This window comes from Primulina eburnea, chromosome 3 (assembly GCF_022965805.1).
Source record: "Primulina eburnea isolate SZY01 chromosome 3, ASM2296580v1, whole genome shotgun sequence".
NCBI classification, from domain to species: domain Eukaryota; kingdom Viridiplantae; phylum Streptophyta; class Magnoliopsida; order Lamiales; family Gesneriaceae; genus Primulina; species Primulina eburnea.
The window spans coordinates 9,864,797-9,887,855 of record NC_133103.1 but is presented as its reverse complement, the minus strand read 5'-3'; the positions used below and the strand labels follow the sequence as shown (position 1 = coordinate 9,887,855).

The 23,059-nt window shown below is 34.1% G+C and overlaps 4 protein-coding genes and 1 pseudogene across 4 annotated transcripts; 4 read left to right on the top strand and 1 right to left on the bottom strand.

The window, feature by feature from the left end:
- Nucleotides 1-480: 480 nt before the first annotated feature.
- Nucleotides 481-1,423, top strand: LOC140826184 (thaumatin-like protein; annotated as a pseudogene).
- An 88-nt stretch (nt 1,424-1,511) lies between these two features.
- On the bottom strand, nt 1,512-3,999 carry LOC140826183 (hsp70 nucleotide exchange factor FES1-like). The gene is made up of 6 exons (XM_073188354.1): nt 3,752-3,999; nt 3,278-3,420; nt 3,134-3,184; nt 2,719-2,940; nt 2,528-2,630; nt 1,512-2,305 (listed from the first exon to the last, which is right to left on the bottom strand). Exons 1-6 carry the CDS (start codon nt 3,835-3,837, stop codon nt 1,780-1,782), a joined length of 1,131 nt encoding a protein of 376 aa, XP_073044455.1. The 5' UTR covers nt 3,838-3,999; the 3' UTR covers nt 1,512-1,779.
- A 623-nt stretch (nt 4,000-4,622) lies between these two features.
- Nucleotides 4,623-7,694, top strand: LOC140828192 (amino acid transporter AVT1E-like). The gene is made up of 11 exons (XM_073191171.1): nt 4,623-5,106; nt 5,241-5,512; nt 5,617-5,831; nt 5,931-5,954; nt 6,027-6,207; nt 6,303-6,522; nt 6,694-6,829; nt 6,928-7,093; nt 7,188-7,231; nt 7,308-7,370; nt 7,455-7,694. The coding sequence occupies exons 1-11, from the start codon at nt 4,913-4,915 to the stop codon at nt 7,542-7,544; spliced, it is 1,605 nt and encodes a 534-aa protein (XP_073047272.1). The 5' UTR covers nt 4,623-4,912; the 3' UTR covers nt 7,545-7,694.
- A 5,363-nt stretch (nt 7,695-13,057) lies between these two features.
- Nucleotides 13,058-14,845, top strand: LOC140826182 (aspartic proteinase PCS1). The gene has a single exon (XM_073188353.1). The coding sequence runs from the start codon at nt 13,303-13,305 to the stop codon at nt 14,614-14,616; it is 1,314 nt and encodes a 437-aa protein (XP_073044454.1). The 5' UTR covers nt 13,058-13,302; the 3' UTR covers nt 14,617-14,845.
- Nucleotides 14,846-21,552: 6,707 nt separating this feature from the next.
- On the top strand, nt 21,553-22,716 carry LOC140828191 (uncharacterized). Its single transcript, XM_073191170.1, has 3 exons — nt 21,553-21,651; nt 21,875-22,335; nt 22,417-22,716. The coding sequence occupies exons 1-3, from the start codon at nt 21,626-21,628 to the stop codon at nt 22,479-22,481; spliced, it is 552 nt and encodes a 183-aa protein (XP_073047271.1). The 5' UTR covers nt 21,553-21,625; the 3' UTR covers nt 22,482-22,716.
- Nucleotides 22,717-23,059: the final 343 nt, after the last annotated feature.

Below are 23,059 nucleotides of genomic sequence, written 5' to 3'. Positions count from 1 at the left end.
AGATTAAAAATATATATATACGAATCAAACCAAGCTTGATATGACTAGTTAAAACTTAATTTAATATATGATTATAGAATTTGTTTATTTTATTTTATCTCTTTATTAAATATACTTATTTCTATGTATATTGATCGATATCAATGATTGTAAATAATTTTGGAGTCTCTTCAGAAGTTAAATAATTTATTTTGATAATGCTTAATTATTTTTATTTTAAATTTGTGATTTCCTTGACATACGTTTTAGGGTTAAATGCTTTAATGTATTGATGTTTGGCTATTTATTTTAGTTATTTTTTTTAAAAAAAATTAATTTTAAAATCAAGCATCTAATGGTCAAGTATTAATGAAACTTGAGAAATTCGATGTTGGCCACAGGTATATGCACCAAGGCAACGTCCGACGGCCCCAAGGAGAAAGAATAGCTCATTTGCCTCATAGCAACATGCTAAAGTTTTAAAGCGCGATATACATATATATAGTATGTTCATGTAAGTATTAATCCTCTGTAGGAAGCAATGCTAAGATTCCCTTGTGTTCTTTAAGTGGAAAGCAAAAGTGAGAGAGGAAAAAAAATTAAAAAAAAATGTAAATTGCTGCTTAGCTACTAACTGAAAGTAGCCTACATAAAAATCTCTGTGTGCTTCAAATTTGGCAACATATGCTTCAGATGTGAGATCACCATTAGCATAATACTCAAACCATTATAATGCTGGTTTTCAAATTTCTTTTCTCGGCTGTCCTCTGCATGTTTCTGTTTCTCGGCGAGAGTACGGTATCGATTTCCTGCTGAGTTTTTTTCTCCATTTTCTTAATCCTCGGCAGCGCAGGTCAGCAGACCCCCCAAGATGGAGGTTTTCTCCTTAACAGTGGCCAATAAGCGGTCATTGATGTGCCAGAGAAGTGGTCAGGCAGAATATGGGGGAGGCAGTGCTGCGACTTTGACGAAAATGGGAAAGGGTCATGTGCCACCGGAGACTGTTCATGCTCGTTACGCTGCCGCGGAATGCAACTGTAGTGGAAATGACATGAGGTACATCAGCTTCACCCCTGCATTTCTACGATGTGAGTTTAGTCGACGGATTCAACATGCCTGTTTTGATGAAGCCCGTCGGAGGAGGGATTGGGTGCGGTGTGGCATCGTGTGACGTCGATTTGAACATATGCTGTCCTTCGGCTTTAGAAGTTAGGGTGGGAGGCAGAGTGATGGGGTGTAAGAGCGCTTGCTTGGCCATGCAATCCGCTAAGTACTGCTGCACAGGGGAATATTCAAATCCCAAGACTTGCAAGCCTACGGTTTTCTCCAATTTGTTCAAGGCGATTTGCCCCAAGGCCTATAGTTAGTTACCTTTGATGATTCTTCAAGCCTTAACAGGTGCAGAGCTTCAAGATATGCCATCACCTTTTGCCCTCCAAATTGAGAATGATATATAGAAGTTGGAGACTTGGTGGTGTAGCATTGTAAAAGAACTGTACTACGCAAGAAAATTTTATGCAATATGGAGCATATTTCTCTTTTAAAAAAAACCGGAAATATTTTATTAACTTACATGATACAAAACATGATATGAGCTGTAAAGCATCCATCAGTGAAAAACTATCTTAGTGTAGGCAAACAGATATAAATCAAGACTCGAAGACAGAAAAGAGGAATTAACAGCTTCCGATAATGATAAGATGAGATTAGGACCAAAAAACCTTTTAGCGCTTCGGATAAAAATCACAAAAACTAATATTTGTGGAAACATATCTCCCGTCTCCCACCTCAACAACTACATCAGGATGCATTGTCAGTTGGGGGCCCTGGACCAACCAATAACGGAGCTTCATTCTTTGTAGTACTTGGTTTTGCATCCGGATTCCGACTCGCAGCCCAAGCTCTGAGAGGGGGTTGAAAATGCTGGCTGGCAACATCAGGAGGAGGTGCATCTTCTTCTGGGAGAAAAAGAAGCCCATTTTCACGAAGAGAAGATGGCTCATTATAACACGTGTTCCAAAGGGAGTCAACGAGCAGTCTTTCTTCTTTGGCAGCTGCAAGGTCTTCAGCACACATCTCACTGATAACCTCAACTCGTTTTTGTAGAATTTGCTTCAGTTTATTGTTCTCTTCATTTAGACTACCGTTGGGCGTGCCTGACCTATCTTGAGCTAGGTCGAGAAGGCCCCTAAGTGCAGCTTCGCGAACATCAGCATCCTCGCTTGAAGCCAAGTGCACAAAGATACGCGGGAATCCAAGCTCACCCACAATACCAAAGTCCGCCTCATTCTCGTGCACTAGATAATGGATCAAGTTAAGTGCTTTCCTGCAGATTATCCATATTGTGTTGGTTAACATACAACCAGACAGTCAGGACATTGAGCTTGGCACAAAAATTTAAAAAAATGCAGTTGGCCCCATTTTTAGAGCTTGTAAACATCAAGAGATGTGGAGAAAAACTAAAAATTAAGAGTAAAGAAATCATATTCCAATCGCTCCTACTTATATTTGTATCACACACAAAGGATTATAATCTTCACGTACTAACCTTTGAAATCTCACATTCTCGGTATTTAGCGCATCTTTAAGGGTCGCATATCCATTAGCCAACCGAAATGCAGTAACTCCATCCCTATTATGCATGATTAGAGCTGAAAATGTAAATGCAACAAGACCAAAACAAGTCATCAGAAGGCCCTACAAAGGAGCGTCAAAATGAGACAAAAAAACTCCACTTACATGTGATTGCACCGAGTGCTTTTGCACGAACTGTAACATCCGGATCTGAATTAAAACACAATAGAAGCGGTTCGAGACCATTAGCTTCCATGACTAACTGCTGACTCTTTGGATTATTCTGCACAATAGTGCTAACAACTTCTGCAGCCTTGGACCTGATTTTAGAATGGGAATTTTTCAGGTAGGCAAGAAGAGGAACCAGACCACCAATGGAATGAAGATCTAGAAAACAACAAAACCAACTTTCCTGTTAGCCATTCCGTGTACCGAGCCTCAATAAGTAGACTAACATTTTGCTTGAAGTATATCTATATTCTATCATGGGCTCCAATTAATTATTTCCGATTATATAGTCCCAATTAAAAACACGTGCTCCAAATAATCCAAAGCCAGAAGATAAAACAATGAAACTCACCATTTGCCATATCGATAGACTCTACGTGCTCTTGTAGCTCATCCAGCATATCTGGAAGAATGCGAAAATAATTTAAAAGCCATGCCTTTTCAGGAACAACAAACTAAAAAATAATCCGAAACCTATTCTTACAAGATAACAAACCTTCAATATCTTCAGAAGTTACTCCCTGAGACTCCAAAACCTGCTCCGGGGTCTGCATAACAAGTGTTATCTCCTTCATTCGTTTAACAACATCAACTGTCTGTGCTTGCATTGCCTCCAGAAACCATCTTCTATCCTCCTCACTAATCTCACAAGATAACCAACAATTCATAAGCATTCTCCACAAAATCCATACTCGTCAAGCCCAAGAAAAACGAAAATACATAGTTTAATAAACTAATAATTCAAGAATCATTAGCAATTTCCTGTACTGGCTTGTTTACACAATCCCATTAAGATATTGTCCAGGAACTAAAGACTGGGTTTCAATAAAATACAGAAAAAATTATTTGCGCAACATATCCGACCTATTTTTCAGTGAAGACTCCATGTTTACTCCAGCCCTCCAAAATTTCGATTCAAAACACCCCAAATTAAGAACAATCCTAAAGCTACAGAACCCTAATATAGTACCTTATATTACCAGAAGGCTTGGTACCATCAGCATGAGAGAGACTCCATTTCAGTAAACCATCCCAATTAGGACCTTCCTTCGCCATTCTGAATCCAATCAAACAACTGTAAGAATCTTGATCCGGAAATTGGTAAACTTGGGGCGAAATCAAGCTTAATTATAGGCCCGCAGAAAATTAATCGAGCGGTTTCTGGAACAAACTCGAATCGTCGAGATTACACCTAATAGAACGGGTAGAAGAAGACAAGGCATCGGCAAAATTAGCGATTATACAATCCAAGTGGGCTTTTGTCCGTGCGTAAACAAAGAGGCCCTATTATCTTGTAAAACCCATTGGGCCATAAAGGCCCGAAGTAATTTTCCAATATAATTTTATTATTATTATTTATTTATTTTTTTGCAAAATCTGGTTCCTATGATAAAATATTTATCAAGTTGACTCAATATTTGTGCTCCAATTTACTCAGATATATAACCATCATTTATAGTTTTCTTTGACTTTTTTTATTCATGACATACTATACTATCAGGCAAAAAACCAAAGCATAATTCCATTCGAAGCGCAATATTTAAAAATAATGGGAAATTGTGACAAATGACCTTGCCAAACATGAATTTAAACATTATGCATGTCATATATTGAAAAACCAGTTAAATAAAGGTTAAATAATTAAGTTTTTCCTGCTGGTGGACTAAATATAAAGACAGGTGCAAGAATATTAATTTCTTCACTATTTTTATCAGCAAGAGATGTATGGTTGAGCACCAATATAGCTAGCTACTTGATCTAGTGAATTTACAATCCAGGCTTTGAATTTAACAAAACAAGAACTTCAAATTAAATTGATTTCAATATTATAATGATTCAATTTTCTGTTGGAGAGAATTTTCTGAACAAATTACAAGAAATGAGATTTTGATCTCCTGTTCCAATATTTTGAATTAATTATTTATCGTTTATAGTCCGAAAATCCAAGACAAGAACTTTCCGTTTCCTGTGTTTCAGATTTAGCTCCAATGTTCTAAGCTCGTGGACCGTGGTGTTAGAAAAACACAAAGATCCAATATCAAGAAATATACTAATCCATATTCCCTGATCAGCCGTGTTTCTTAGCTCATTTTGATCTCAAATTCTTACATTTACGCGTACCAATTAAATCATGAAGCTGGAAGAAGAAGACTTTGGTCCAGACCGCATGATTCAAATCGAGACAGATGATGAAGAAAATGAGGCTGAAAGGGTATGTCACAATCATGAAGATGATTCTGAATCTGACGTTACCCGCCCCTCGCGAGACCCTTCGTTTAACGGTATGGATTCAGATCCTTGTGGTTCTTGGCCTCAAAGTTACAGGTATATGCTACATCGTACAATTTTGCAACAGACTTTGTATATGTGGAATCGTTTTACATTGTTTCGCTGCTTAGATTAAACGTTGCATGCATCAATTATGCATAAAATTCGCCCATCCGTCTCGAATTATACAGGCGATCGATGGACATGTACACAATGTTAACACCTCCCTCGGTTAGCATCCCAAGGAACAGCTTCTTGCAGCAATCGGGAGATAAGAGACCACAGACAATATCAGATACCGAATTTTCGCTATCAAAGCCTCTCATATCCGCAACCAGCGATAAAGAAGAAGTTAACTCCTCAGCACTTCCTGTGAGGGAGTTCACCGCTAGTGGATTACGGGTTTCTATCAGCGAGCAGTCATCGACACAGCAGTGTACATATTCTCAATCAGTAATCAACTGTAGGTTTTCTACACTTCCGTTTTCTCGCATCTTGATCATGATCATTCATTCAAGAAACTATATAAAAGTTACTCGGCATCCGTTTTTCTTACTTTTGATGCAGCGGTAAATGCTTTGTGCGGAATAGGAGTCCTTTCTACTCCATATGCACTCAAAGAAGGAGGGTGGTTCAGTATCGCGCTTCTCTTTGCCTTTGGAATCATTACCTGCTACACCGGAATCTTGTTGAAGCGATGTTTAGAAAGCTCGACTCAACTGCAAACTTATCCAGATATCGGGCAGGCTGCTTTCGGGTTGGGTGGCCGATTATGCATTGCTGTGAGTATGATCCATGCAGGATTCACGAAGTACTGAAAATGTCAGCTTTTATTATCTTAGTCATCTGGAAACTAACTCGGCCAATTTTGATATTTGCAGGTCATCTTGTATCTGGAGCTATATGTTAGTATGTATACATTGTTTCTCATTTGATTCCTCTATTCTGTACTTGCTCAAATGGGTTCTGTTTTGTAGTCTTCTTGTATCGAATTCTTGATCATGATGAGCGATAACATGTCGGCCTTTTTCCCAAACGCTCAAATGGATATTGCCAGGATTCACCTCGACTCGTATCAAATCTGTGCTATTGTTGCGACCCTTGTTATTCTTCCAACGGTTTGGCTAAGAAACCTAAGTTGGATATCATACATTTCAGGTCGATGACTCTTTTCTGTTACTTTCTTGAATGTACAATCCGAAGCAAAAAAAAAAAGGACCCATTTTAATCTGTGTTTGCTTTTGTACTGTCAGTTGGTGGAGTATTCACTATGATCCTTGTAGTGCTTTGCTTGTTATGGGTCGGGGCGACTAGTGAAATTGGCTTCCATCCGAGTGGAAACGCTTTAAACTTCGCCAGATTACCTATAACAATTGGTATATACAGTTTCTGCTATGGTAGTCATTCAGTCTTCCCGAACATATACTCTTCAATGGATGATCCTTCAAGATTTCCTTCACTTCTAGTTTTCAGGTACGGTTGACTATTAAAAAAAACTTCCAGACTTAAGCATCCACCATTAAACTTTGATGCTTAGAATCACATTATAAGCCAAAACGATGTTATTTTTCTTCCAAGATTTTTCGATCACATAATTTGGAAAACTTGATTATCTCAAAACCATCACTCATTTGTATGATTCAGCTTTGCAATTGCTGGTTTACTGTATGCTGGTGTGGCAGTATTTGGATTCCTAATGTTCGGCGAAGACACGAATCCTCAGTTCACGTTGAATCTGCCCACGAAGTTAGTAGCATCGAATATCGCCGGATGGACTGTGGTAAGAAGCTGGGATACACGTCGAGTACACACTTCGTATGATCCATAAAACTCCTATTTTCCATGTGTTCCATAACATTTCGTTGAAACATTTCGCAGGTTGTGGCCCCTGTGACAAAGTTTGCTCTATCTCTTACTCCAGTCGCGTTAGGAATCGAAGAACTCCTGCCTCCTGCTCAGAGTAGATCCCAGTTTGTGTCTATATTCATCAGAACAAGCTTGGTTGCTTCGACGCTAGTAGTGGCCTTAACAGTTCCATATTTTGGTAAACATTTCTAGTAAATGTAATAGCATCGGCATCCTTAAACACAACACACATGGTTTCGAGCTAAACCGTTTGATCTACACTGAATATGCAGGATCCCTAATGGCAATGATAGGATCCTTTCTTGTGATGCTTGTGGTAAGTTAAGAAGTCCATTTTCTTCATTTGTGTTACATTAACACGTATTATGATTCGACATTTGTCGTTCACGCAGTCCGTGATCATACCCTGCGCCTGCTACATGCGAATTCATCGAGGGGGACTAACAAAGCTTCAGGTACACTTTCTCTTGCTCAATTTCAACACTAAAAGATTCAATTTTGCACCTAGCTAGCTAGTTTGACGAGATTCATGTCTTCAGATTGCAGTGTGCGTGTTTATAATCGTTGTGGGCGCATTTTGCGCCATCGTCGGCACGTACTCGGCAATGACAAGCATGAAAGACTCGTAAAATTTTAGAGAAAAAAGGCATGACGATGCAAGATTAACTTTGGATTATTGAACATGAAATAGGAAATACTTGCAATTGTATTATTTGTTTTCCGTTTCTTCCATTAAAAATTATGCCACATGTGAGGTGTAATATAACGTGGATACGAATTCTGAAATAATTTTTTATATTTAATTTTTTTTAAAAAAAGAATTATCTTTTAAATGATACTTATATGAGAGAGAATTTTATAACTAATTAACGTATAAAGTTCACAAGCACATAAATTTGAGTGTGGATATTTTAGAAAGGGAGCCCGAGCCCGAGCCCGAGCCCGATGTTTAATGTTTTAGCGGAATCGTAAAATGAAATAATTAAGCCGGTGTTCACATAATAGAATATCCAAAAATTAAACAACTTGAAATTTTTATTTGAATTCATCTATCTTTATTAATCAAAATCTAAGTCCATATTTATTGGACAAAAATACAATAACATTTTTTGGAAAATATTTCCAAAACTATAAAGTTTCATTATTAGAATAAAAAATAATGAGACCTTAGAAACAAGAAAACCCAACATAATCGAATTCCAAATTTTCCAAGTCAGTTTATATCAAAATAAAAATCACCAAAAATGGGGGATAATCACTATTTCGAATGACTAGATGATGAATCTGCCCAAAAAATACTGCAGATCGAGGAGACAAGGCGATGAGTTGTATTCATTTGCTTATTTCCACCAAAAATAATTATAATTTTTATAATTATAATTATAATTTTATATATATGTGTGTGTGTGTGTGTGAATTTGTGATTCTTTTGGGGGTGGTTGTGCAGAAAGACCAATAGGGACTTGTTTGTCCAAATTTGATTCAGCAAAGCATGTGCTCACACGTGCAAATTCATTAAAGAAGTTGAAACATCACTCGAGTAACCCCTCCAGTAAATTATTCTTCTGGTGAGCTGAATCTGGCCCCTCGTGCAGTTGAGTTTCATTTACTTTTTTCCACGAAAATAACATAAAGTGTACTTAATTATTCGCTGATTAGATACAGATTATTGCCTCGTTAAGGATCGTGCTAGTCAGAAAATTTTCATTAAAATAAGGGACAACATTTGTTTCACATATTGATTGCTCTAACATGAATATGTCCTTGTTGTTTTATTAAAAAGTTATAGCATGTTTCGATAAATAAATAAAAATAGTTATTTTAGAAAAGACTTGTATTAAACGGGCATTTCGATTTCCCTCAAGGGGACGAGTTAACGGGTGAGGACCACTATTTTTATCTACTAAATTATATATGCTTCTGAGTTTTGTTTTACTTGAATTTGCTTGCAAACTTTGCATCAATTCCCCTCTCTTTAACCTTTATGGGCTGGCAAATTATTTATGTTGTGTCTTCTCATATAACATCTCTACGACTGCCACTTCCTGGAGTTAATGGAAAACGCGTGGACTGGAAAGTGCAGATTTTATGAGGGTTAAAAATAAAGAAAAAATTTGTGTGAGACGGTCTCACATGTCGTATTTTGTGAGACGGAAATTTTATTTGGGTCATCAATGAAAAAGTATTATCGGTAGGGTTGATCTGTCTTACAGATAAAATTTAGTGGGACCGTCTCACAAGAGACATACTCCAAAATAAAGAATACAATAATCTTATTTATAGAGTTTTATCTATTTAGGCATAGTTTGGTACACATGATAGGATAAACATGTGATATAATATAAGTATAAATAAGATGTAAGATATTATATTTAAAGTTTGGTATGATTAAAATAATAAAAGTGATTAAATTTATATATTAGATTGTAATGACAAAATTAACTTTATCATAATAAATTTTATAAATTCAAAGTGTTATCTGTTAATGCGCCGACATTACTTACAATGATTTATTTATTTTTACCTAATTTATACAAATATGATAATTGAGTCTTTGATTTTGTGAGTCAAGTTAAATATCAATTTTTAAGGTTAATCAAGTGATACTAATAATTTTATTGAGATTTATAAAAATCATTTATATAATAATCTCGAGTTCATTTATATAATTATAATATTATATAATATATAAAAATAAATAAAAATATTTATTTTATTTTAGTTTTATATTATGGTCGAAAAGCAGGAACTTTTTTTACAAGATGAATTTTTATGAATTTATAAAAATCATTTATATAATTATCTCGAGTTCAAAACACCAATCAAGATGAACGTTTGGTATATTTTTTATCATTAAATTAAAATGATCATATATCATAAAAGGGAAATTTTATTCTTGTATTTATCACGGGCGTATAAAATTATTTATCACGAGCTCATGATATTATCATGAGCTTTCAAAAAATATACCAAACGTAGATAAAGATGATTATTTATCAATACATCTATTATCGAGTGTACTAAAAACTATACCTAATGGAATTCTAGTCAAATAACAGTGAAAATTCAATATTGATTTATCATATCCTCTTAAATGTTCGAACATTCAACCCTCCTCCTCAAGTTGGGCGTATATATTGATCATCCCTATTTTGGAACATAAGTCTTCAAAACTTGGCTTGTGAAGGGCCTCATTCAATATGTCTGTTGTTTGCATGCGAGTGGAGACATAACTCATATCAAAAATTTTATTCTCAACATTCTCACTTATAAAGTGTTTGTCCTTTCAAAATTTAGTTCGATCATGGTGGACATGATTTTTGGCTTTACTAATAGCATATTGAATGTCACTCCTTAATTTCAAAGATTATTCATCCCAAAGATTTAATTCAATAAGCATTCTTTTAATCCACATATCTTAACGTACTCCATGAGCTATAGCTCGATATTATGCCTTTGCACTGCTACGTAACATCCCAGATTACTTTTTGATTATCCAGGTTACCAAATTACCTCACACAAATATACGTAACACTGATGTAGAACGTCTATCAGTACAAGATTCAGCCCAATCAATATATCAATAAATAACGGGCAAACTCAATTATAGTATATGAGTGAACAAAATATCGATTTCAACCTAAACAACAGACAGAAATTATTTAATTTGAAAATTCGGTTCGGTTTTGAGGTGTAATAATTGTCTCTACTAGGTAGAACAATCGAACTATGACGTTTGGGATGCTATGCGATTTAAAATATTTGAGTTGCACCATTACCACCAGCTGTAACTTTTGGTAAAGCGACAAATGTTTGGTTCTGTATTCGGTTTATTCGGAAGTTCAGTTTAAATTTTTAAAAGTATAGGTTAGTACGGTTCGATTTCAGTTTTTAATATAAAACTTCGGTTAACCTAACAAACTAAAATTTACAAGTAAAATTAATATTATTAAATTTTCTAATAGAGTTTATAAGGATATAAATATTATAATTTCTAATAAAATTTATTAGATATTAGTACTATACTTAAAAATATATTTTTAATAAATAAATTTAAAATTTATTTAATCCAATTTTATATTGCACTTTTTTATTTAAAACATGATTATTTATATTAATAAGATCTCACATTGAGATTTGAACTTAGATCTTACGATTTCTGTTTTGATTTAGATTTTTTGTTTTGATTGTTGTTTTCAGATATCTCTCTGGGTAATTCACGACAAAACGCTCAAAATTCGGAATTATTTTCCTAAACTGATAAGTGTGGTTGAAAAATAACATAAACTAATCGTATCTAAAGAATTAGGAAACGTATAAATCAGAGTCGAATTCCAAATTTCCTGAGTCTACCAAAACAAAAGCCACTAGAAAGAGGAAAACTCTTGATTAAGAAGCATACATATCTTGGCGAGATGGTTAGTTTTGTTCAGCTAAAAGATATATATTTTTTCGTCTATATCAAAAATCCACAAAAATCAGTCAAAATTGGTGACTTGTCGCATTTGATCTTAGGTAATTCCAACATGTCAAAAAAAATTATATAGCTTTTTGTCCCACATATAGCTTCCATGCATAGTGTGTGTGTCGTTATTTATAGCTTTTTGTCCCACAAATCTGAATACACGTCTCTAAATCTTAAAGCAGAAGCCAGGTTAAATACACCAACCAACAGATAATCTGATACACAAGCCTCATCAATTCGCATAACTATTTCTCGCCACCCAACAGTTTGCCAAATTAGTATTATATTATTATCATTATTACAATTACATTTAATATTACTTACTATTATTTAATCAGAATGGAAAGGTGACGTTAAGATATTTTGCTTTCCAACATTAATTAGCCACAGAAGCACTTAATGCTGGAATTAATCCCTTAAATGAGAATTGCAACTAACCTCATAAAAGCCCTTGTGGGGAACAGCATAATTTCTTCTACGGTCAAGAATTTTTGTTCATATTTTAGTTTCTTGGTTTTTTATATATATAATATAAAATATAGATATAATATAATTATCAATCAATAAATTTTAAAAAAAAAATTAATATTATTATGTCATGCATTAATTAGTCCGTGTCTTAGTGGGCTCACATAAGTTCGACAACAAATTATTGAGTGTTTAACAAGCCATTTGTTGGAAAGTAAAAAGATTTGAGCGAAACGACTAATCTTTTGGTTTGGACCCTTTCGATTTTTTGCATAGTATCAACTTTCTTGTTATGTGCAATAATTATTTTTGATTAATAAATAATCGAAACATGATATTTTAATTATTATATGATTTAAAATATTTTGAGTTGCACCACTGTCAGTTATGATTTTTAGTAAAATGATAAGTGTTTGGTCCTATCGTTTTCATCAGCTGTAACTTTTGGTTAAAAACAAACGTTCGATTTTTCAGTTCTCTTAAAAAAATCAAGTGGAGGTGTATGATGATAAATCAAAAGTTACCGATGATACTACCACGAAGAGATTAATTAAAACCTCGAGCTCGAGAACGTTGTTATGCGATTAAAAGAAATATCTTATATAGATAAGTTAATTATATAGTTTTAGTGATCAATAAATGTATTATTTTTTCGCACTAAACGAAGCCTGTGAAAAATGTGATACTATAATAAAATTAATCATAGGTAAAGTTGTCAAAGTCTTAGACTAATAAATTAATCGTAGAGCAATAAATTGATTTTGTTTACATTTTGAAGTTTTTCACCCAACAGCGATGTGATGATGTTGGATGTGTGAACAATCGATCTCCGACACCATATTAGTAATAATAAGCGTGTCATACCTGAGGCATTTGACACCATGTCACTGTGTCAGCAGTAAGTTCATTTTTTTCAAAAGTGTCATCAATATGATTAAAAAAAATTTATTAAGATCAAATCAAAAATTGAAAATAACCCAATTTATATAACTAATTCTATAATTTTCTCATATAATCATTAGTAAATATGTACAAACTTTTACAATTGAAAGGTCTTTTTTTTTTTTAAATGTGGAAACTAGAGTCTTGATTCTTTGGTTTACATGATATTTAAAAATCAATAAATCTAGTTAATCAAATAAATATCAATCCATTTTTGTGTTTCCACAAAAGAAAATGAAATTGATGAACATTTATTAAACATACGTCTATTCCATCAATTCAGAACGAATCACACTTGATTTTTTTAGATCTTATAAAGAATTGACCTTACCACCAAACATGAGAAAACTGGTAATCCCCACCTTGGAACAGAGGATTAGTTTCCTGGGTGCGTCGAACTTCGAAGCCAACAAAAGCAGTCGTATCTTGCCATCACACCCTCCTCTGTACCACTTACTACTTTCACTTGCATCTTCCCAAACTCAACATAGAGTTCCCTTAATTTCTCCAGCATGAAGATCCACTCAACCTTCTCCTTCACTGCGTTTCTCATACTGCTCCAGACCCGAATAATCCTTTTCGGGTCGGCTGAACCAATGCGCATTCACAGATCAAATTCAACCAGAGTCCTCGTCTTGCCACTGAAAATCCAAGAGATCCCATCTGTCCCGAGCAAGCTTCCCTTCACCCACAACGTCACTCTCACGATTTCACTGTCTGTCGGCACGCCTCCGCAGAACGTAACCATGGTGCTCGACACAGGCAGCGAGCTCTCATGGCTGCAATGCAACGCGACCCGGGTAAACCAACCCGTTTTCGAGCCGACCCGATCGGTTTCTTACTCTCCAATCGCTTGTTCTTCGCCTACGTGCACGATCCGAACTCAAGATTTCTCCATACCCGCGTCGTGCGATTCCAAGAATCTTTGCCACGCCATTCTGTCGTACGCGGACGCATCGTCTTCTGAAGGAACTTTGTCGACGGACACTTTTATCATCGCCGGGTCGAATTTCTCCAGCACCATTTTTGGGTGCATGGATTCGGGGTTCAGCAGCAATCCGGATGAGGATGGGAAGACCACCGGGTTGATGGGCATGAATCGTGGCGCTCTCTCTTTCGTCTCCCAAATGGAATTCAAGAGATTCTCGTACTGCATTTCGGGCTCGGATTTTCCCGGTATTCTACTCTTCGGAGACTCCAATTTCACTTGGCTTGTGACCTTGAACTACACCCCTTTGATCCAAATTTCCAACCCGCTGCCATATTTCAACAGGGTGGCGTACACAGTCCAGCTCGAAGGCATCAAGGTCTCGGATAAGGCGCTCCAGCTACCAAAGTACGTATTCGAACCAGACCACACCGGAGCAGGGCAAACAATGGTCGACTCAGGTACCCAGTTCACTTTCCTCCTCGGCCCAGCTTACACTGCTCTGAGAAACGAATTCGTGAACCAAACCACCAACATCCTGCGGGTTTTCGAGGACCCGAACTTCGTGTTCCAGGGGGCGTTCGACTTATGCTTCCGGGTACCATCAAACTCGACTTATTTACCCGAACTTCCATCAGTGAGCCTACTGTTTCATGGGGCGGAGATCACAGTCTCGAGGCAGCAGCTGCTGTATCGGGTCCCGGGAGAAGTGCGGGAGATTGATTCGATACACTGCTTCACGTTTGGCAACTCGGATCTGCTGGGGGTGGAGGCTTACATCATCGGGCATCATCATCAACAGAATGTGTGGATGGAATTTGATCTGGAAAATTCAAGAATCGGCGTTGCTTCAGTGCGATGCGATGAAGCAGGACAAAGATTTGGTGTTCATCGTTAATTTCACGTCGCTTTGGGCCTAGAAGATTAATTGGTGGACCCAAGTCTGTTTTTCATCGGCCCAATCAAAGAATCACCCTCGTGGCCTGCTGGCCCGATCACTACCAATGGGCAATAATTGGTGATTTATTGATTGGTTGAGTCTGATATACTAATATAATACTTGCGAGAAGGGGGGAAGTATCCATGCTTCCTTTACTTTGGTTTATATATATATATATATATATATATATATATATATATATATATATATATATATATATATATATATATATATATATATAGTTTTGATATGCTGCACATCTACCGTGCACATTTATGTGAGCACCGATGAGGTGTCACTCACCCATTGGATGTGATGAAATATAAAAAAATAACGCATCCAATGAGTGTTTGACATCTCATAGGTGCTCACATAGATGTACACGGTAAGTGTGCAGCATATCAACACTCTATATATGTATATATATATATATATATATAATTTATTGTTAATATTCAATTTTCTTGTGGAATATTTTGATCAAATTGGTTTATAGAATGTCACGAGATAATTATTTTTTTGATTAGATCTGTTGTGAAATGTTATCACATATATTTTGTGAAACAGGTCAAATCGAAATGAAAATTAATATTTTAGCATAAAAATTATATTTTTCATAAGTTAGATCGAATTGAAAATTCGTCTCACAAAATTGATTTTTAAAATTATTTCAAAAAAATTTTTGTATTATTTTTTTTGTAAAGTGAGTACGAGGAAGAACGACTACGGGGACATAGCATTTGATTTAATTGACCTGCTTGTGTATGGGGCGAGATGTGATAGGATGGTACTAGAGAACGTTGTCAGTTGAGCTTTGTAGGTGACAAAATGATATGTACCGTCTTTTAATTCAGTTTAGAGAATTATCTATTTATCTTCCAAATAAATGTTTTTTATTTATTAAATGATTAATTTAGAAAATTGAGCAAAGTTAGGACCGAGAAAAAAAAAAATTAGCAATTTGCATCCTCCAATAATCCAACAATTTTGGCACTCCACTCTTGAATTAATTTTTTGGCACATTCCACCCTAAAATCAAATTAAATCATTCATTTTGCAACATTTTTATGTTTTCAATTGGAATCTTTTCTCAAATATCAAAAGAGAGGGAAAACTTGTCAATCAAAGTAAATGTTTTAAACAGTTGCTTGATAAAATGATATTTCATTGCCCAAACTTTTAAAAATAATATAAATAATTGTGTAAGATATATTTTTTTATTCTTAGACTAATAGTAAAATAATTTAAAAGTAAAATTAAAAAAAGCACGAGTATTATAAAGTTATTTTTAAACGTGAAATTATAAGTTTTTTGTGACCAATTATCCCAAAAAAAAAACATTTGAATCGTATATGAAATTTTAAAGGCTCGGAAGACTGATTATCCAAATTATGTCTCCCTTTATTCACAAATATGACAAATATTCTAACATTTCCTAATGGAAAAAAATAAAAAATTCTAACATATTAAAAAATATATGTGCTCATTATCGAATTCAATTGCTAAAATAAAGATCAAATCACTTTGAAAAATCATTTAAATATACTAATTCTATTTTTTAATCTAAAACACATATTATTTGTTAGGATAAGTGGATGTGTTAGGGCACCTACAATGGGGTGTTAAATGGGTGTTATAACACCCATTTAACACCCCTCTCCAATGTGAGTGGGCGTTATAACGCCCACTCACAGGAGAGAGGGCATGGGGCGTTCAAAGAATTGAACGCCCCTGTGTCAGTTTATTTTTTAAAAAAAATTCGACACTTAGCGACGGATTTATAAAACACCGTCGCTATTAGCGACTGTTTTTTATTAACCGTCGCTGAGTTGCTGACATGCGGGCCCAACGTGATTTAAATTGAACATTTAGCGACGAATTTCGAAAATCCGTCGCTAAATGCAAAGTTCTAAACGGCTACTTTAATAAAAAAATTCAAAAATTCTTCTATAAATACTCATCACTCTATACAACTTATTTAAATTATTCACACAACCAAATCACTCTAAAAAAATTCTCTCTACTATTTCTATTATCCTATTTTTAGGAATTTCGATTATTGTACTTTTCAATTATTTGTTTAATTTTAAATAGACGTCGGTCGTAATATAAGATAAAATTATTTTACGCAATAAATACATTTAAAATAAATAATATTATTTATCCAAAATAGTAATATTATTATTTATTTTAAATAATAGTCATTTAAAATGTGTAAAAAAATTGAAATTATATTTATTTAATGTAAAATAATAGTAAGATGAATGAGTGGACAGCGGGACCCACAAATAATGAGTGTGAATGTTAAAATGAATGTGGGAGAATAGATGTGTTAATGTAATGTGTATGTGGTATGTGGACCCCACGATTTTTGATGAGGTGGTGGGTGTTATAACACCCACCAATGTGGATGCTCTTAGGAGGGAGATGATTAAATAACTTACAAAATGTTCTTCTTAATAGACTTGGGGATCACAATTGTTGTTATCAGTCAACATCGTAACTGAGACCAATAAAAAACTATCAAATAAAAATGCGAAAATAGTCCAACTGGGATCAGCTAACTGAAAACTACGTCAAAATCGACGTATCAAAATCAGTAAAGATTGTGTCCCTGTAAGAAAAGTGAGTTTTCGCAACGTGTGGCTCAACAACACGCATTAAAAGCATCACGCCGATATTATTGTTTACGACATAACCTTCCATGTGTACTGTCAAAAATTTTGTATCGTATACCAACAACATTGTGCAAACAATCTGTAAATAAATATTTTGACGAATTTGTTGCACACAAAGCGCGTTGTTCCATGTGTACTGTCAAAAATTTTGTATCGTATACCAACAACATTGTGCAAACAATCTGTAAATAAATATTTTGACGAATTTGTTGCACACAAAGCGCGTTGTTAATAGTCCTAAAATATTATATTCACAGTGCACCGCAGGCAGTCAATAGTCATGTTTATCTAACATTAACATTGCACTGCACAATGCCAATAGTCATGTTTATTTAGTGGCGGCACCAAAAACAGAGCACTAATTAAACCCTTAAATCTCACCACTAAAGCCTCTCATGATCGAATATAACAAATCAACAAGAAATTGATAAACATCTCATTATCGCACATCGATAATGAGAAGCTATGGTGGTTAAGAATTTAACTGGTATTGTAGGATTGAGCACTTGCCGCTTTTCCAAAAGCTATAGCTGATGGTAATGGTGCAATTCAAATCTTTTAAACAGCACAGCGGCTCAAACACCACAGTTCGATCGTTCTTCCAGGACCATTATTGCACTCAACAATCTCCCTCCCAATAATTGCACTCATTGCAATCAATGTGAATCGAACCCGTGACTTTGGCTCTGATACCAATTTTTAGGATCAAGCGTTTTCCACTATGCTAAAAGCAATAGCTGTTAGTCAAGGTGTAACTTTATTTTTTTATATTTGTAGCAGCACATAGTGCACCTACTTGAGTGCTAATAGGTCGAGCTGTTAGGCTCATGAGTCCAAGGAAGTACGTGTATATTTGCTTGTACTGTCTCATATCCCTTAGAGATTTGTCTTACTCTTTCCCTACCGTCGGCCAAGTCCTCGGCAGAGACAACATTACCCGTTAATATCTGGTCCTACTCTTTTACGGCTCACTTAGCCAACAAGATCAAACGGCGCAACATCAACAGCTTGACACATAAAAACTTCTAAAGAGATCATTCATCTCAGTACTACTCTAACTCATTCATACTTAACTCAACAGACACCTTATTTTTTATGGTGCCGCTAAATAAATAAGACTATTGACATCACACAGTGCACTATCAATATTAAATATACAAGACTATTGGCAACATGTGGTGCGCTGTAAATATTAAATTTAATTTAGGACCGATAACAACGTACTTTTTGCGCTGTAAATTCGTCATAATATTTATTTTCGGATTGCAATATTTACACTCCTTTGTTGGTATAAGATATAAAACTTTTGAAAGTGCACATGGAGGGTGTGCCGTAAATAATAATATTGGCGATGTGCTTTTAGCACGCGTTGTTGATGTTAGGTTGCGAATACTCACTTTTCTTGTAGTTCATGAAGAATTTAATGCTCGAATTCTGGTCGAGATAGGTAGATTTTTAATTGTTCGAGTTCGTCTCGGAATATTCGAACATGTTCGTAAGATATTCGTACAATGCTCGATAATAAATATTCGTACGTAAGATATTTAATAAATATTCGTACGTAAGATATTCGTGATTTTCGTGTATCAGCTGGTTTGTTTACACTGTGACGCGAGTCATTGTTATGTTTACTGAAACATTTCCTCCTCCAAAGCCGTTAATACATCATAAAAATTCAACATTTACACATAGTATTTCATATTTTACCATATCCCAAGTTTTTCCCGAGTGTCTCGGGATTGTATCTTTATTGCCATTGTCGCCAATTGCTTACATGAGAAGTCCTAGAATATGATACCGTTTGGTTTGCTATATTATTTATCCATATTTTTATCCAATCAAATATTATGTTTGGTGCACCGTGTTATTTATTCATCTATCAATCATTTATCTTACATTAATTATTTATCTCGCATCAATCAAATCATTGAATTGAAATTACAATATTACCCATAATAATAGAGTGTGTCTCTTTTGAGACGGTCTCATGAATCTTTATATGTGAGACAAATCAATCCTACCGATATTCACAATAAAAAGTAATACTCTTAACACAAAAAGTAATACTTTTTCTGGATGACCCAAATAAGATATATGTCTCACAAAATACGACCCGTGAAATCGTCTCATACAAGTTTTGCCTAATAAATAATATTGTAAATATTTTATGAATATTTTCAAAAAGACAAAATTATAATATCACATTATCTCAAATTTAATCAAATTAATCACTCAAATCAAACATTATATTAACTATCAATTTTATGTATTTAATTATTAAAAAATATTATTTATCTCTATATTATTTGTTTCATATCATGAAACAAACAATTCCAAAGTACATCGTACACAATATCACATGTATGTTTGCCAGATGTATTGTATATATACAATAAAACAACATGTCATAAATATAACAAAATATGGAAACATCGAAACTTTGATATTTTGGCAAGTTGGGCGAGAAAGTTTACAAAACCCACAGTTGCATGAATGGATCCGCTGGGTTTGGCAATCACATGCATGCATGTGTATTTATGTCCACGCCACATCCCTGTTACCTATTTCATATTCCGATGCCGCAGACGCACCTAGAAAACGGTATTTGTTTTTTATTTGTTTTCAAATGGGGAAACTTTAAAGTTGTCGAGTACATTTAAATAAAATATTGACTACAAGTTATCAACTTTTTTTTTGAAACAAGTTATCAAATTTTTATGATAATACAATTGTATCTTTTTATTTTATAGTTTTAATCAATATATACACATATTGAAAGTAAGTTTTTATATTATATCATCATATAATATATTTTATCCTAAAAAATATAATATATTTTAAAACTCTTCTATATTCAGAATTTTTTCTTTTTGAGTTAAATTCAGATATTATTCTAATAAAAAAATTACACGTCTTCACTACATGGTCAAATTCAGGTGGACCTCAGATGGTTATTGAAACGTAAGCCACAAAAGTCGCAGGTTTCCGTACTGCTGCTCTCTCGATTTCTAGAGATTAAAACTCACGCAAATCAAAGAAGGGACAAACTTGTTTTTATGAGTTTTAATATTTTCTCTTGCCGTTTATTTACATTCCATTTAACGTTGAATTTTTTTTTGGGGCAAATTTTAGTTTTTTGGTTGACGTGTATATATATGCGTGATATCTACATTTCAGCGAAAAGATTATTATTTTTTAATTAAAAAAACTAATATTGAAATCTAATAATATAAAATTTTCTTATATTTATTATACTAAGCGTTGACAAATATTTTAAAAAATTTGTTATAAATCAAAATATTAATCAAATAAAGTTTGATTATACGAGAAATATAAAATATTGATCGATTAATTATTACTATTTTGTAATACTTTATTGAAATTCTACGAAGAAAAATCAATATATCATGTATATAAATATATTAATTTATCGTTTTTATATTATTTATTTTCCATTATTTTATTAATGAGCTAAACAGTGACTAGAAGATTCAATTTTAAAATAAAAAAATTATTAATAAAAGTTATATTTAGGTGGAGGATTAGACGCCAAACACTGTAACAAGCGCGTGCAGTAACAAAAGAAGCGAAAAATTTATTTTATTTTTTTCGGTGGAAGGTTGTGCATGGGAAAATCCCGAGGAATATATATAATCTAAGAGGAAGATTAATTTTATTATGTTCAGTGGAAGATTGTAGAATGTGGGCTTTTATATATATTATATATATGGAAGATTTATTTTATGTTCTGTTCAGTGGAAGGTTGTAGAATGTAGGTTTTTTTCACGTTTGTACCATTTTTATAATTATTAATTTTATTTATATTCAAATAATGATAATATTATAATTATAAAAATTAATAAAAAAAATATACTACAATTTGAATTGATCATATGTTATACTTTGATTATATTTAATGAGAATCATATCATAAATATGAAAATTAGTGAGAGATTAAATTTTAATTTTGAAATAATGAATTGAAAATAAAAATAAACAAACAAACAAAACAAAATAGATGTGACACCAAATATTTTGGCTCTATTATGACCAAACTTAATAGAAAGTAAGAGATAATCTACTTTATGATATGGCACAAGCGTGAGTGAGATTTTTTGCATAACTAATATATCTATTTTTTATTTCAAATTAGTGTACCAAAAAAATGAGATTGAATGCATTTCTAGATCTTGTTTTTTATTTTAGTACCAAACGATCTATATATATATATTATTATACGTACATACTGCAATCACTGTTCGCCTTCAAAGATCGCGATAGAGGTAAGTATGAGCAGCCCGACTGAAATAAACAGGTATGTGCATTTTTTTCCGATCACTGATTTTATTTTCGATATCAAGTTTGAAGTCTTGTTCGTTTGTGAGTTGCCAGGAGAGCAGGAAATGGTATTTTCTTGAATACGTAATGGAAAAAAAAATATGAATTTATAAATATACTGAAACTCAAAAGAAGAGTCGATTGTTTTCTTCTTCTTTTTTCCCACTTAATTTGATGGGTTTTGTTTTGGATACCTGCAGGGTAGATTTCTTGTACAAGAAAAGAAAAATGCTGGCTGAACCAGTTGGAGTGCCTCGGCCAAAACATGTGCGCTGGAGTCAAGTTCTCGAATATATTGATCCTTCTTCTGAATCTGATCCCATCGTGGATCCCAAGAAAATGGGCGGCGAATATATTAGACACAGCAACTTAGACTCTACCATGTTGACATGTAATGAGGATAAAACCGATCCCGGATATTCGAAAACTCGAGCATCTAACGAACCTGGTTCTGCGTTTTCTGGGAGCATAGAATGCAGATCAGTAACAAAACCGACTTCCAGTGAATCAGAGACGTTATCCGACCACGAGGCGGAGCTCCTAGGATTCGGAAGCCTTTCGGAATTCGGGTACCCGGATTATGAGTATAAAGAACTTGAGCATCTGCTTCTCTCGAGTGGCATAGATCCCAGTGATTATATTCTTTCCTCTGGTGATCAAGGTAAATCTAATGTTTGTATGTTGATATTGTTCAAATTGAAATATATAAAGTATTGAAGCATTTGTTGTTCTCTGGGTGCAGATGGTGGCAAGAAACTAACAATCGATGAGGAATTTGAAGAGTGTTTTTCTATGCTTATGCTGTAGTTCAGGCATAATAGGGGTGAAATTTCTGGTTTCCTTCCCATATAATTTGCACAAGGTTATGTCCTTCATCGTTTTCTTTTCTTTCTCCCAAAAACTGAACTCAGAAATGTCGAAAATTCTATCTTACACGGAAGTGTTACTGCAATGGGGGATAACGGAAGGTTCATCGTCACGTCCAATGGTTGTAACTGCGTGTGAAATATTTAGTAACAAAATGAAATTTAGCTTATATTAATTTCTTAAAATCTCGTCTTAAATTAAAAGATTATTAAATTTAGAAGATATCTCCAAATTTATCAGACAGAGGAAACAAATGACAAAAAAATTTGCACAATGTACTAGGGAACATAATGTAATATATCAGATTGGAATGTATGTTTGCATATAATTTTGCATGCCTTCTCTTCTGGACCCATACTGATAAACATATTTGGCTCGTTGGCTTTATCCGAGGACAATATATATCCTCAAGTAACAAGAACTCAACGTTCTTGCACGAGCTATTGATTTAAGTCGCAGAGCAGTGGAGAAACGCGGCGACCATATTATTATTTATCTGAAATTACAATTTTGGTTAT

Coding starts and splice junctions, on each gene's coding strand:
- LOC140826183 (XM_073188354.1), bottom strand. CDS start 3,837: ATGGCGAAGGAAGGTCCTAATTGGGATGGTTTACTGAAATGGAGTCTC. Junction 2,941..3,133: donor GTCTATCGATATGGCAAATG/GTGAGTTTCATT, acceptor GTTGTTTTCTAG/ATCTTCATTCCATTGGTGGT. Junction 2,306..2,527: donor GAGAATGTGAGATTTCAAAG/GTTAGTACGTGA, acceptor GATAATCTGCAG/GAAAGCACTTAACTTGATCC.
- LOC140828192 (XM_073191171.1), top strand. CDS start 4,913: ATGAAGCTGGAAGAAGAAGACTTTGGTCCAGACCGCATGATTCAAATC. Junction 5,513..5,616: donor TTCTCAATCAGTAATCAACT/GTAGGTTTTCTA, acceptor CTTTTGATGCAG/CGGTAAATGCTTTGTGCGGA. Junction 6,830..6,927: donor ATATCGCCGGATGGACTGTG/GTAAGAAGCTGG, acceptor AACATTTCGCAG/GTTGTGGCCCCTGTGACAAA.
- LOC140826182 (XM_073188353.1), top strand. CDS start 13,303: ATGAAGATCCACTCAACCTTCTCCTTCACTGCGTTTCTCATACTGCTC.
- LOC140828191 (XM_073191170.1), top strand. CDS start 21,626: ATGAGCAGCCCGACTGAAATAAACAG. Junction 21,652..21,874: donor AGCCCGACTGAAATAAACAG/GTATGTGCATTT, acceptor GGATACCTGCAG/GGTAGATTTCTTGTACAAGA. Junction 22,336..22,416: donor TCTTTCCTCTGGTGATCAAG/GTAAATCTAATG, acceptor CTCTGGGTGCAG/ATGGTGGCAAGAAACTAACA.